The sequence below is a fragment of the Pygoscelis adeliae genome, unplaced genomic scaffold, assembly GCF_000699105.1.
Source record: "Pygoscelis adeliae isolate BGI_AS28 unplaced genomic scaffold, ASM69910v1 Scaffold308, whole genome shotgun sequence".
Lineage (NCBI taxonomy): Eukaryota > Metazoa > Chordata > Aves > Sphenisciformes > Spheniscidae > Pygoscelis > Pygoscelis adeliae.
In genome coordinates, this window is record NW_008825306.1 from 2,951,036 (window position 1) to 2,964,057 (window position 13,022).

The following is a 13,022-nucleotide window of genomic DNA, read 5'->3' on the forward strand; positions in this document are numbered from 1 at the left end:
TAATTTTGAAGTAAATCAGGCTCTAATTTTTACTTCTCCTTATGGAGAAATCCTAATGAAGTAGTTGCTACTGCACAAATAGTTGCTCGTCGTTTCTTGCCTTGTTTCAAATTCTTTGATTAGACGTCTCAGCTAAGGGAGTTAGATAACCCCCTTCTCCCAAGAAAACTTGTGTCAGAGCCGTACAAAAAGGTCGTACTTTCTCATTAGTGGCTAACGTGATTTTAGCACTGAACAGACCTATGGTGAATAGATGTAATCTGTTCTTTGGATTTTAGCTGTGGTTTTGTGCGTGAAATGCTGTTGACTGGAATAATTTCCATCCTGCACTTCCTGGCTGATTCTGGCAAAGCCATACCCCGTGTAGCGCTTTAGAGTGAAAGATCTAAATATTTCTATTAGCAGAAGCGTGTTAAATTTCTTGTGTGGTGTTGGCATAACGGGCTGACATGAAGCAGGCAGACGCTGGACCAAAGAAAGTAGTCGGCTTGTGAAAAGATAGGAACAATTTCAGCTCCATAAACTGGTATCTCCTTGAATTCACCCATGAATATTCGTCAAGTTTAGCACCTTACTGCTGCGTATTTAAGGGCTGTTTAGGTTAGGCTAGGGTCCTTCAGAGTGGCTGAGGAGGGTGAGTTTGAATTTACATCTCCTTTGTATCTCACAGGTGTACGATTTAATCTAGGAGAAAATGGTCAGCATCTTTGGAGATCAAGATGAGTTAACAAAATTGATTGCAGAAACTGTTTTATTTGTAATGAGTGCAGTTGAATACCTGACATCGTATTCCTTTCTAAAGACCGTTCGAGCCAAAGGTTTGGTAACAGTAACTCTTGGATACCTAGAAATTAATCTGTTTCCGGTTAAAATGTCAATGCATATCAAATGGATATGAAATAAACCCGGCTGTAGCTGCTGTGCTGTTAAGAGGTTATTCATAGCTACATTTTAATCGTATCTCCTCAAACAAAAGTTTTGAAAGTAAATTTGTAAATAAAATCCTGCAAGCTATGTTTATGGATGGACTTAGAACGTGCTGAGGGCCTTGGTATGATTTTTAGTTACATGGGCATGGAAAATACTCGGTTTCTGAGAAAGCCGCATCATGCGAGTTGAGGCTCGAGATGTGGAGGGTAAATTTAACATAAACTACACTTGGCATGCAAGGAGTGTCAAAAGTGATGTGTAAAGCAAATATAACCTTCACAAATTTAAAACTCCGTAACTCGGAAAGCAGTGATACTTCTCAAGATTTCTACGTATATCTTGACAACCTGAGCTCGCTCTCTAGCTATATGTTTCTGGATAGCTGTACAGAGACATTAGATGTATGAAATATAGTTTTGAGACAATGTGCAGCCAAAGTACTGGTACTACGTAAAGGACACAAACTTCCTAATTACGTTTTTTTCCCCCCAAGAGTTCCCTATTTATCCAGTTCTGATCAGCATCAAAGTCTGCCTTCGTGGCTGGGATTTTGCATCCCGCTGAACGTGCCATTCCACTTCCCTTGAGGTGTGAATTGGTTTTGGTCCTCCGAGACCAAAATGTTAACCCTCTGTTCAGCATTCATTCTGTTTTGTCAGGCTAAAGTAGAACTATTTCTCATATTTAAGCCGAAAGGCACGTAAGCCTTAAAGCTGGCGGTCCGTAGGCTCGGGATAACGCCAGGGCAAATGAGAGACGTTGCTTAATACCCAGGTTAAGTGTACGATAACTCCCATGCTTTCAGCTTCCAGCGAGGGAAGGAGGGGGCATCGCTCCGGAGCACCTCCTGCCGCATGTTTGTGGTGGCAGGAATGGGCTGGCGAGCAGCTGCTGGTACGGGGGCTCGGGGAGAGGAAAATGGACACTGGGGAGGAAGGATGCGTGGCAATGACCTTCCAACCTGGCGCAGGACAGCCTATTTCCTGAGCTGCTGACTCAAGGGTACAGCAAGCCCTCCCCATGCGTGTCCTTGGTTGGGATTGGGCAAGAGAGAGGGAAACAGTGGTCAGGCACCTCAAATTTGCTGGGAAACGTGCAAAACTTGAAACCTGACATGAGGTTTTTGGTGTGAGTCTGGGAACTTATTGCTGGATCTCAATCAAGCATAGCTTGACTACAGAAAAGGAAGGAAAAGCATGAAGGTTTTCAGTGTTGGTGGGTTGTTTTTTTTTCCTATTGGCAAGTATTATCTTTACGGAGAATGCCTTTGGAATATCTTACGTGCAGTAAGCAAGAGCTCTTTCGGTTATCTTGCAATTAGTTTATATCGCTTTCAAATGAACACCACTAGACTGAAAGGTCAACCTTGACCCTGGTTTGTTCTGTGCCAGTATCGCCTGCTTAAAATCTCCGGTGGTGGTCGCCCCTTTCCACCCCCTAAGGACTTGGCCGTTTATTTACAAAAACAACCCTTCTGAAATCCCAACTCCTCAGATTTTTTTTAGTTGAAGACCTAATTGTAAGAGCCTGATTCTGCCCCTTGAAAAACTCCATTTGCATTAATTGAGAGAAAGCAGGAGACGGTCGTTTACGACACATACTGCCCAGCAGGACCTGATCCTACCACTCGCACGTAAGAGGATTTTGGTATCCCTGGACTCCAGGGGAGTTGCTTGCAGGGTGGGATGCTACCTGGTGTGCCGGTGGTAGAATTCGGCCCCTGCAACAGAACTCCTTGTTATTTTATTATTCTCATGAGGTCTCCAAACTTCACTTGCTTAATGTGCTTCTTGACAAGGAATGATCTCAGAAGGCAGTGTCCTGATAGCAGCGTAAGGCTCTGGATTTCCCGTCTGAATTCGTGACTTTTTTTTTTTTTTTTATCATTCTTTGCTTTCCTGTATGCGAGGAGCCAGTACTGTAAACAAACATCACGTCCCTTGCATAATTGTCTCTGACACTAAATCTCTGAAAATTCTTTTAGTACATCCAGAATACGTGGGCAAAAGCTGCAGAATAAACATAATGTTTCTAAGTATTAAAAGCTTTTTTTTTTTTTCATGCTGGTTGCAAACTAAGCAACTGATTTTACAGATTATTTCATGCTGAAATTATGCCTATTTGCATGGATAGTCATTCTTTAAAACTAGCCACAGATGCAGTCCTAGGGAGCACGTAGATGTTTTTACAGGTGAACCGAAAGAGATGGGAGCAATTCCAAAAAGTCTGCATGCTGCCTTTGGCAATATACCCTGTTATTGTGAAGATTGTGCTCTGTTAAGCAAATGTAAAGTTTAATATTAGATAAGCGTCGCATGAAAAATATTTTAATTTTCCTCAGTGTTAAATTTTAAGAAACAGGAAAGAGCGTCTAGTGCTTTATGTGCAATGTGAGTTTAGCATCACTAGTTAATAAGTCACAAATTATGTCAAGAGCCTTTTACAAAATGCAAGGAAGTGTGTTATCTTTTTATGCTGTGTTCCTGGGAAACAATGAGAGTTCATATAAAGAGAAGGTATCTTCCTTTCTCACGCAGCTGATTGATGTTATTTCTTTCATCTTTCCGTATTTTTTCTCATCTTTTCTGCATGTCACAGGAAATAAGATTCGGTGTATTCAAAATATTATGTGTAAGAAGGGCTTCACTGGGCATTCGAGATACTGTTCTTGGAGATTTTTCTAAAGCAGAGAGATGTGACGCTGAACATGCCTCGTTTCTGCTATGCAAAAAATTTAACGTCATGTATTTTACTGTATGAAATACAAAATCTTCAGCCTTTGGTAGCGGGGCTTGGAGAATGTAAGTTGAGAAAAGGGAAGGAATGTATGGGGAATTCAAAACACTGTCATGGCTAGTCACTGGTACATACGAGGCTATGTTAGCGAACTACATTTTGGCCTTTTTTTGATCAAATCTCTGTAAATATTATAATCCTGACCATAAAATATTTTAATGCATTTTTGCTTTGCTGAATAAATGTTTCCCTAATGATTTAAGAGAGGTTTTTTTTTCCCCCAGTGTAAGCCTAAATGTGTCTATGATTTCTTTGCCTTTCACGTACACATACACTATCCTACCTACAATTAAGTGAAAGTTGTTGTTTTGACCTTCGAATGTTTATTTACCAGTTTTATCTCTCTTTAAAAAGCAAAACTACAATTACCGTTTTTACATCGCAATTGAATTTTTTTAATCCAAATTTTATACAATTTCTTGTTTTAACAATAAATCTTAAATAAGGAGTACTTTCATCTTCTTTTGTAACATGTATCTCAATGCCCTAAATTTAATCAATTGGTTGTCAGAGGCTGTGTTCTTCTAATCTACTCTTTCTTCTGAAGATAAACAGTATCATTTTAGGCATTTGTGCAAGAGAATCATATTACTGGTGCTTAAGCAGTTTTTGCTTTTTTAAATCTTAATCCATCTTAAACCAGTGGAGCAGAAATATTTAAAAATGTTTCATTTCAAGCAGAGTGCATAATAAATTGCAATAATTGTAATGTGCCATAAATCCCAGAGCCTATGCATTTTGCATTTTATTCAGGATTGAGGTCAGGAAATTTGGAGAAATTTAAAGAAAATGATTCATCAGTCCTTTTGTTCTGTTGGCCAGGGTCCCAGGATTCTTGAGCTGAGCCCAGCTGACAAGCTTTTGAAGATGGCACAATAACAGTCCAGTGATGCCTGACCATGACAGCACAGCCCTCTTAAGCAGGCAAACCAAGAGAAGAAGAGTTGACATTGGAGTGAAAAGGACGGTAGGGACAGCATCTGCATTTTTTGCAAAGGCAAGAGCAACGTTTTTTAGTGCCATGAATCCCCAAGGTTCAGAGCAGGATGTCGAGTATTCAGTGGTGCAGCATGCAGATGGGGAAAAGTCAAATGTACTCCGCAAGCTGCTGAAGAGGGCGAACTCATATGAAGATGCCATGATGCCTTTTCCAGGAGCAACCATAATTTCCCAGCTGTTGAAAAATAACATGAACAAAAATGGTGGCACGGAGCCCAGTTTCCAAGCCAGCGGTCTCTCTAGTACAGGCTCAGAAGTACATCAGGAGGATGTATGCAGCAACTCTTCAAGAGACAGCCCCCAAGAGTGTCTTTCCCCTTTTGGCAGGCCGACTATGAGCCAGTTTGATGTGGATCGGTTATGTGACGAGCACCTGAGAGCTAAACGCGCCCGGGTTGAGAATATAATTCGGGGTATGAGCCATTCCCCCAGCGTGGCATTAAGGGGCAATGAAAACGAAAGAGAAATAGCTCCGCAGTCTGTGAGTCCCCGAGAAAGTTACAGAGAAAACAAACGCAAGCAAAAGCTGCCGCAACAGCAGCAGCAGAGTTTCCAGCAGCTGGTTTCAGCGAGGAAAGAGCAGAAGCGAGAGGAGCGCAGACAGCTGAAGCAGCAGCTGGAGGACATGCAGAAGCAGCTGCGCCAGCTGCAGGAGAAGTTCTACCAGATCTATGACAGCACCGACTCCGAAAATGATGAAGATGGCAACCTGTCTGAAGACAGCATGCGCTCCGAAACCATGGATGCGAGGGCCGGCGACTCTGTCGGCAGGTCGGACAACGAGATGTGTGAGCTGGACCCGGGGCAGTTCATCGACCGGGCGCGGGCCCTCATCCGAGAGCAGGAGATCGCAGAGAACAAACCGAAAAGAGAAGGTCCCAAGGAGAAGGAACAAGGGCCAAATGCCTTCCACCCCGAAGGCAAACATTTGGCTGAGACGCTGAAGCAGGAGCTGAACACCGCCATGTCGCAAGTTGTGGACACGGTGGTCAAAGTTTTCTCGTCCAAGCCCTCCCGCCAGCTTCCTCAGGTCTTCCCACCTCTCCAGATCCCGCAGGCAAGGTTCGCCGTCAACGGGGAGAACCACAACTTCCACACGGCCAACCAGCGCCTGCAGTGCTTCGGGGACGTCATCATTCCCAACCCCCTCGACACCTTCGGCAGCGTCCCCATGCCCGGCGCCACTGACCAAACTGAGGCGCTGCCCCTCGTCGTCCGCAAAAACTCCTCCGACCAATCCGCCTCGGCCCCGCCGGCTGGCGGCCACCACGCCTCCCTGCACCAGTCCCCGCTCTCGGCCACCACTGGCTTCTCCACCTCCTCCTTCCGCCACCCCTTCCCACTGCCCCTCATGGCCTACCCCTTCCAGAGCCCCCTGGGCGCCCCGTCGGCCTCCTTCCCGGGGAAAGAGCGCGCCTCCCCCGAATCCCTCGACCTGACGCGGGAGACCACCAGCCTGAGGACCAAGATGTCGTCGCACCACATGAACCACCACCCCTGCTCGCCGGCCCACCCCCCCAGCGCCGCCGAGGGCCTCTCCTTGTCCCTTATAAAGTCCGAGTGCGGCGACCTGCAAGACATGTCCGAAATCTCACCCTATTCGGGAAGTGCAATATCCTTTTCGAAAGATGAGCGATAACCCGGCGGTGGCTGGTGGGAGAGGACGAGGGGCCATGCCCGTGCCCCTGGGCTTCCCCTGGGTGCTGCGGGAGCAGGGCGCTCGTAGGGGAGCGGGCGGGGGGCTTGGCGAGGCCAAATAAAATGCCGGGTGTTGACTCACAGCGCTCCTTCAGCAACGGTGTTCACGTAAAAAAGCCAACGGCCCTACCCAAGCCTTTTAGACTGTCCCGTGGGGTCAGAAAGCGAGCCAAGCCCATGACCTGGGTGCCAGTGGGTTTCCCTGGGCTGGCAGGTCCTTCCCCAGGCGGGGAGGTGATCGAGGGGGCATCGCCCTCGGCCGAAAACCATTCAAGCCACGGCCGCCTCCTTTCCCTCCCCTGCCAGGCCAACACATGACCTGTGTTAACGGTGTCATGGCTGGGGCTCACAGAGAGCCACGGTCCGGTCATCATGAGCCTTCAGCTCTCAAGCACGTAAGGGAAACGAAGCACAAAAGACACAGGTACTGATATATTCAGGCTGCATCAAGTTCTTTCCCCCACCCAGAGGTCTGTTCCTCAGCCCTTGTGCAGCTGCCTGCTATGCATGATTAACCTCTGTTCAGCCATACACAGAAATCTTTTGTCCTAACATACACAAAGCAAATTATTTTGGAAAGCTAGAGAGAACAATTAAATATAAAACTTCAGCTGTATTCAATTTACAGGACACTTCCCCTGCTTAAAAAAAAGATGATAATAAAATCTCTCTTTTTAGCTCAATAGCAGGCTTTAGTTAGGGGAAAAAATCAATCTCTGCCTTTATTTAGGCATATCCAGACATATTAATGATCTTTTCTTTTTTTTTTCCTGGAAACTAGTACTAGATTTTTTAATTTTTTTTTTCTTTTTTAGCAATAACATCTCCCACTGCTTCCATCTTTTCCCCTAATGTGCTTTTAGGTCAAAAGATTTTTCTTCCAAGTACAGTCGTATTAAAAGTGAATAAAATACCATGTCTATCCAATGCTAAAATTGAGGATTTTGCATGAAGGGTAGATTGACGTTTTTTCCCAGCTCCAAGACCCCAGCAGAAGGCAACAGCACAAGCACAGAGCCTTAGATGCAGCTAATTTCATTCCCAAGTTGACGAAAGTGATTGCGACTGAATAACTCTGTCCCTCCCTGAGTAATGGTAGAGATGCTGAGGAACTTGTCCCCTTTCCAGGGGTATCATGTGAAGGCAGATGCCCGGGGCTGTGCCCCATCACTGGGTATCTTCTAGGCGATTAATAAGTCTGCTGGTTTTAGATTAATTTAAGCACATTTTCTGTAGACGTGTTAAATCCTCGGGAGGGTGCTGGCAGGGCTCAAGACCCGCTGGTTACCTAGACTTCCCATCCCTCCCATGGCAGTGGGCACCACTGGGACGAAGGCAGGTGCCGCAGGTCCAGAGCCCATCACCACCAGTCTTGGATCTAACAGGTCAAGTCTGAGTGAAGAGTTGCTGCTGTCTGACCTGTATGAATAGTCCCATTTCTACAGGGGGAAGTGTTCCTGGTTTGAAAGCACCTGCCTTAGCTGTTGGAGTTTTCGAGAGCCAGCTGGTAGCGGACGTTGATGTTTGAGGGACCTCTTTCCCAAAAGAGGATCTCTCTGCTGCATTGGTAGCAGGGAAGTCTTCTCCTCACCGTATATGTCGTATGGCAAAACAGAGGAGTCGGTCTACATCCAGCATCACTCGCAGTTACTGCCAGTTACTTTTGGAGATCCGAACTGAAAATCTCTCGTGCATATTGAAATGCAAGCTGCCGTGCTTGGAAAGCAGTCCTGAGGTCAACAGGAGTGGCAGCCGAGGGCAAGGCTCAGGCCAGAGCAATTAAGTAATTTCTACCAAACAGTACAGTGGCATACTAATTGTTTTTGTATAAACGTAGTTCTCCCATCCTGGGAGAGGAGTGAGCAGAAGTGAAAAATGCCAAGCGTGTGAACTAGGAGTGGTTCCGGGGCTGCACGTGATCCTCTCCACCCATGGAGCATCTCTCCCTCGCCCCTGCCGTTTCTCCCCCTTTCCCCTGCTCAGTCTCACTGGCGGTCGCTAACGGAGCTCATTGCTTCTGCTGAAACAGGGGTGCGAGAGTCCCCCGCCGCTCCCAGGCTTAGCCGGGGGAAACGCTGAGTGGAGTGACTCCCTCCCTCCTCCCTTGCCTCACTCCTTCCCCCGCCATTGTGAAAGCGCTTTGACTTGCCCACCTAGACGCTATGGCAGGCTGCAGTTTGGTCTGGGTTTAGATACAGACCTGTTGGGACAGGCAGGTTTATTAAAGAGCACTTCTACACAACGTGCACCCTGGTGTACGGCGCAGCTGTGGGGATGGATGTTTTTTTCTAGCAGCGGCTTGTTTGTCCAGGAAGCTTGCAGTTTCCAGGGAAAGGTGCAGTACGGAGGTTGGTTGGTTTGTGGTCAATTCTGTTGTGGCACTTTTATTTTACATGGTTGAATGTGCATATGTAGGGAATATATTTCTTGAGAGAAGCAGATCATTCTTCCTTGCGGAAAGCAACGTCTGTTTTCCCGGACAATACAGCCAGGATGAGAACATAAGACTAGCTGATACAGCCAAGTTCAGGTTTTAGTAGTAGGCTAAAACACTGAACCAGCCTGGGTTTTGGGTTTTGGGGTTTTGGTTTTTGCCTTTTTTTTTTTTTTTAACCAACGCCTGGAAAATGTATCTGATCATTCTTTGCTGACTTGCAGACGGAAATAGTTAATGTTTGCGTATGTTGCTAAACAAGATAAGATGCACCTGCAGCATGAATTCCCATCTTGGTCATGAATGCAGTCTCTATCTTTGCAAACTAATCTGTTTAATCAAATACTAAGTTTTATTCAAATTCCAAAAGAAACAGACAGCGAATTGTTTTTCTGCATGCTCTTCCTTTGTCATGCATCCTCTTTGCATCTCAAGAAAAATAGCCTTGTTCAGTCCCAAAACATTTGCGTAGATCAAAACTGAAGCACAACAGTAGTTAGTGTGCTGTTAAGACATCTGTAAAGGTGAAGAAGTTGAGCGTGCTCTCCCTGGCAGGAGGGCTTTAAAACAGTAGTGAAACTTTCTACAATTTATTTCTTTTTAAACAGAATTCCAATCCAACTGGAATGAGTTTCACAGTCCCAATATATGAAAGCTGTAATTAGTGAATTACAACATTTTGAAATGAGGAGTTATTACATCTGACTAGAATTAAACTAATTAAACTTACAAAAAAATGAGCGATTGTACAGCAAGCTGGATAACTCTGTGCTGTTGATAAAACCTGGGGGATGAACGAATACTTTCCAGCCAGCCCGTTCTTTAAAGGGTCTTGAAGATGCTCTGAGATACAGCGATTTGGAGCTTTGCTGATTAAAAGCACCTGAGGTGTAACCTAAGGAGCAGCTTGGCTCTGCTAGCGCAGATTTTCTACCTGATGCAGCCTATTCTTACCTCTTTTCCTTCAGCTCAACACATGCGTGGGCTAGAAAAGCCTGTTAGAGCATTTGTGGGAGCTCGGGCTGAGAGTAAGAGGAGTGAAAGAGCATCACGGAAAAATATTTTTGCAAAAGAGGAGCGTTACCTGGGAGGATTGAAGTGCGAATGAGTCAAATGCTGTGCAGTGCCACCCCTGTGCTTCTCCTGTTAAAACACACAAGGGCGCGTATATGTTTCGTTCCCAGTCTTTCACTTCCTATTTCTTAGCGTTTTGCCTTTTTGCTGCTGGTGCTGTGTTAGGTGAGGCTGCGTTGTACTGTGTAAACGCACGATGCTGAGACGCTCAGGTTGTTTGAACACCGCTTTAGGTTCAGCTGCAGTACACTGTTCCTCTGATCTTTTATGTTCCCGAGCAGATGTCTTTCATTAATTTATGGATTTATCATCTTTTCTTTCTCTCCTTTTTTTTTCTTTCCTTTTTTTTTTTTTTTTACACCTGGCAGCTGGCTCAAGTTTCAGCAGTTATTGTCTATTTTGCATTACCCATAGAATTGAATGTCATCTGTCTTCACAAAGCTATAGCTAAGAGAATTGAGGCAAGCCACACGAGCTGCTGGGACAGAGCTTGTTTGCGTTCCATTCGGCACCCCTCCTCCCTTTACCTCCTTAATATTTATTTGTGCTCGTTTTCTTTCCTGGCCTTGAATGGGGCTTAGCTCGTGTTCAGTACAGCTGTATGTTTACTGAATCTATTTCATCATGAGTCATTGTGCGTGTGTAAGTATCCTGGAAACAGCTAGTGCTTTCTTGGAAGAACAGTTGCTTTTCAGCCCAAGCACTTAAAAAGGAAATTAAGCAATTGGTCAGTTCAGTTTTTTCTGAAATAGCAATGAGTTATCTAATTCTTAGCTCTTAAGTCTGTCATTATCTATTTTTTGCTAGATTATTACAGATCATATCTTTTATCACAGTAAAGCGTTAACCTTAGGCTCAAGATATAGAGATTTGTTGCCTATTTGATATCGCTTTAAGGCTGCCAAGTGCTTAAGAACAAGTATAATTTTAATAAAAAATGGATTTCTGGGAATTTGAGTCTCAGAACATCTTTTAATACATGTTTCATTCAATATCAATATCCTCTGGCATTAGAGCAGAAAATATTTAAAAATCCTAAATGCAGAAGGAATCCAAATGCTTAGACAACTGTCTAATATGCTTAAATCCACAAATACGAGAGCTTTTTTTGAAAGTTTAAGTCCATCTTTGAGCTTGCATTGGAAGAGCATATACGCCAAACCCGATATTAACATGTTGTCAGCCTCAGAGGAATTGCAAATTAAGGAGACTTAGGATTTTTTTTTTTTTCTTTTACTTATTGGAGTTCCCTTTGGATCCCCACTTTGCTGGAAGGATCGCGTAACAAAATGGATTTCTGGCGTAGAAGTTTTGATTTGTCTAAAACTCTTATCACTAAGCAATAGGTGACAGCTTGCTACTATTATTTCACTTACGTATTTTGACAGATGGCACTGCAGAGTGTAATGCTCTTTTAGACTTCTCTATCAGTCTAATGGAGGTAACTGGAGGTTCTTTCAACTCTTCTCTTGGCACAAGAAGTATGTCAGTCATAAATTATCTTCTTTGTAATCATTAAGCATCTAAAACAAAGTGCAAGTTCAGCTGAGCCGTTTTCCGTGTACTTCCAGATAATAAGAGGTTTTTAAACTAACATTGTCAATGACTTTTTTTTTTTAAATGCTACATTCTTCCAATCTGAAAATGAACATTGTAGCTGAAATAAAGGGAGAGGGTTTCAGCAGATTTCACGAATTAGAGAAGAAGGGATTCTGCTGAAAAAGCCTAGCTAATCATCGGTAGCCTGCTGACAAAAATCAGTCTGGGTTTCCTGTCTCGAGGCCTGGAATGAGAAGTTCTGTGCTGACGTGCGCCTGGCCGTAAGGTGGAAGAGGCACCTTGGCTGCAGCGCATCTGTCAACTTGGTTGACCTTCCCCCACCATAAGGTGTGAACCGAGTGAAATTTTCAACAATTGTGTTTAGGAGAAACAGTCCTTAGAGAAGCTTCTGGGAAGAACCCTTAATTGACCTTGTGGGGGCCACATTGATTTTCTCCACGTGCATCTTCATTTCTGATAAATTATAAAGCCATTAATTTGCTGAGGAAATGGCAGGGCCAGCCTGCGGCACAGATGTGACCAGAGCCGTCCTAGCACGCAGTACACAAAAGAGAGCCAAGAAGCCGGGAGAAAAATCAGCAAGCCGAGATTGTTATGGTTAGCTTCGCATTCCCTTGGGAACTCTTTTAGTTGCTTCTGTTTACAGATCTAAAAGGTAATGATGTTTCCAGGATAAATAGGCTGCCTTATAGGGTAAGTGGCCATTTATTGATCGGCTAGCCTGCATTTATTGATTCGTTAGCCCCAAATACAGCTTCGTTCTCCGAGGAGTTAACTGTGTAAATCAGGAGGCGACAAGTTTGTGGCGGGGGGATTGAGCGGCAGAGGGGCTCTGCCTATTACAAATTTCGCTTTGATTTGCAAGGCAGCCACTGGAGCAAAGCAACAGCAGGATTAGAGAGCGTTACTCAAGATGTTAAAATTTATCGACACAAATGAAACAGGTGAAACGTACTGCCCGTATAAAACATTGCTCAGAATGATAAAGCGCCTCCGATTGTCTCACATGCGTTAGCTTTATTTCGTGCGAGTGGCACGAGACTGAGAGAAAGAGAGACTTTAGCTGGAATTGCAAAGGAGAGGGAGAAAAGCTTCCGATAAGTTTTCTGCGGCACATGCTTCGTGCATTTGTTTCCTTAGCAACAAGTGAACATACATATGGTACAAAAGCCGTAAACTTGCAAGATTCCCGAGCCCCAGCCCCAAAACTGATAGGAAATACAGGGTTTAAGTTACATGGCCTCGCATCCCTCGTTTAGCTATTTTGCAGAAAATTACAGGGCAGCGATTTAAATGTTAGTATTTTCTCCTGTAGTCTGGGGAACTGTAGAGTATTTAAGGTGGCACTTCGCTAGTACGTTCAGAAACGGCTTTCTCAAGAACCGCGTTTTCCTTTACTAATTCAATCCTACATGCAGGAAGGCTTGTCACCGAACCACTTGAAAAAGGCCAAGCTCATGTTCTTTTACACCCGGTACCCAAGTTCCAATATGCTGAAAACCTACTTCTCGGACGTAAAGGTAAGAAAATC

General features: G+C 44.5%; 1 protein-coding gene across 1 annotated transcript in view; it reads left to right on the forward strand.

Annotated features, from left to right (window-relative positions):
* The first annotated feature begins 4,548 nt into the window (after positions 1 to 4,548).
* PROX1 (prospero homeobox 1) overlaps positions 4,549 to 13,022 on the forward strand; it is a 37,563-nt gene continuing 29,089 nt past the window's right edge. The window contains exons 1-2 of the mRNA XM_009330193.1: positions 4,549 to 6,337; positions 12,904 to 13,011. Coding sequence (XP_009328468.1) covers positions 4,616 to 6,337; positions 12,904 to 13,011 — 1,830 coding nt within the window. The 5' untranslated portion in view covers positions 4,549 to 4,615. The remainder of the gene's footprint in view (positions 6,338 to 12,903; positions 13,012 to 13,022) is intronic.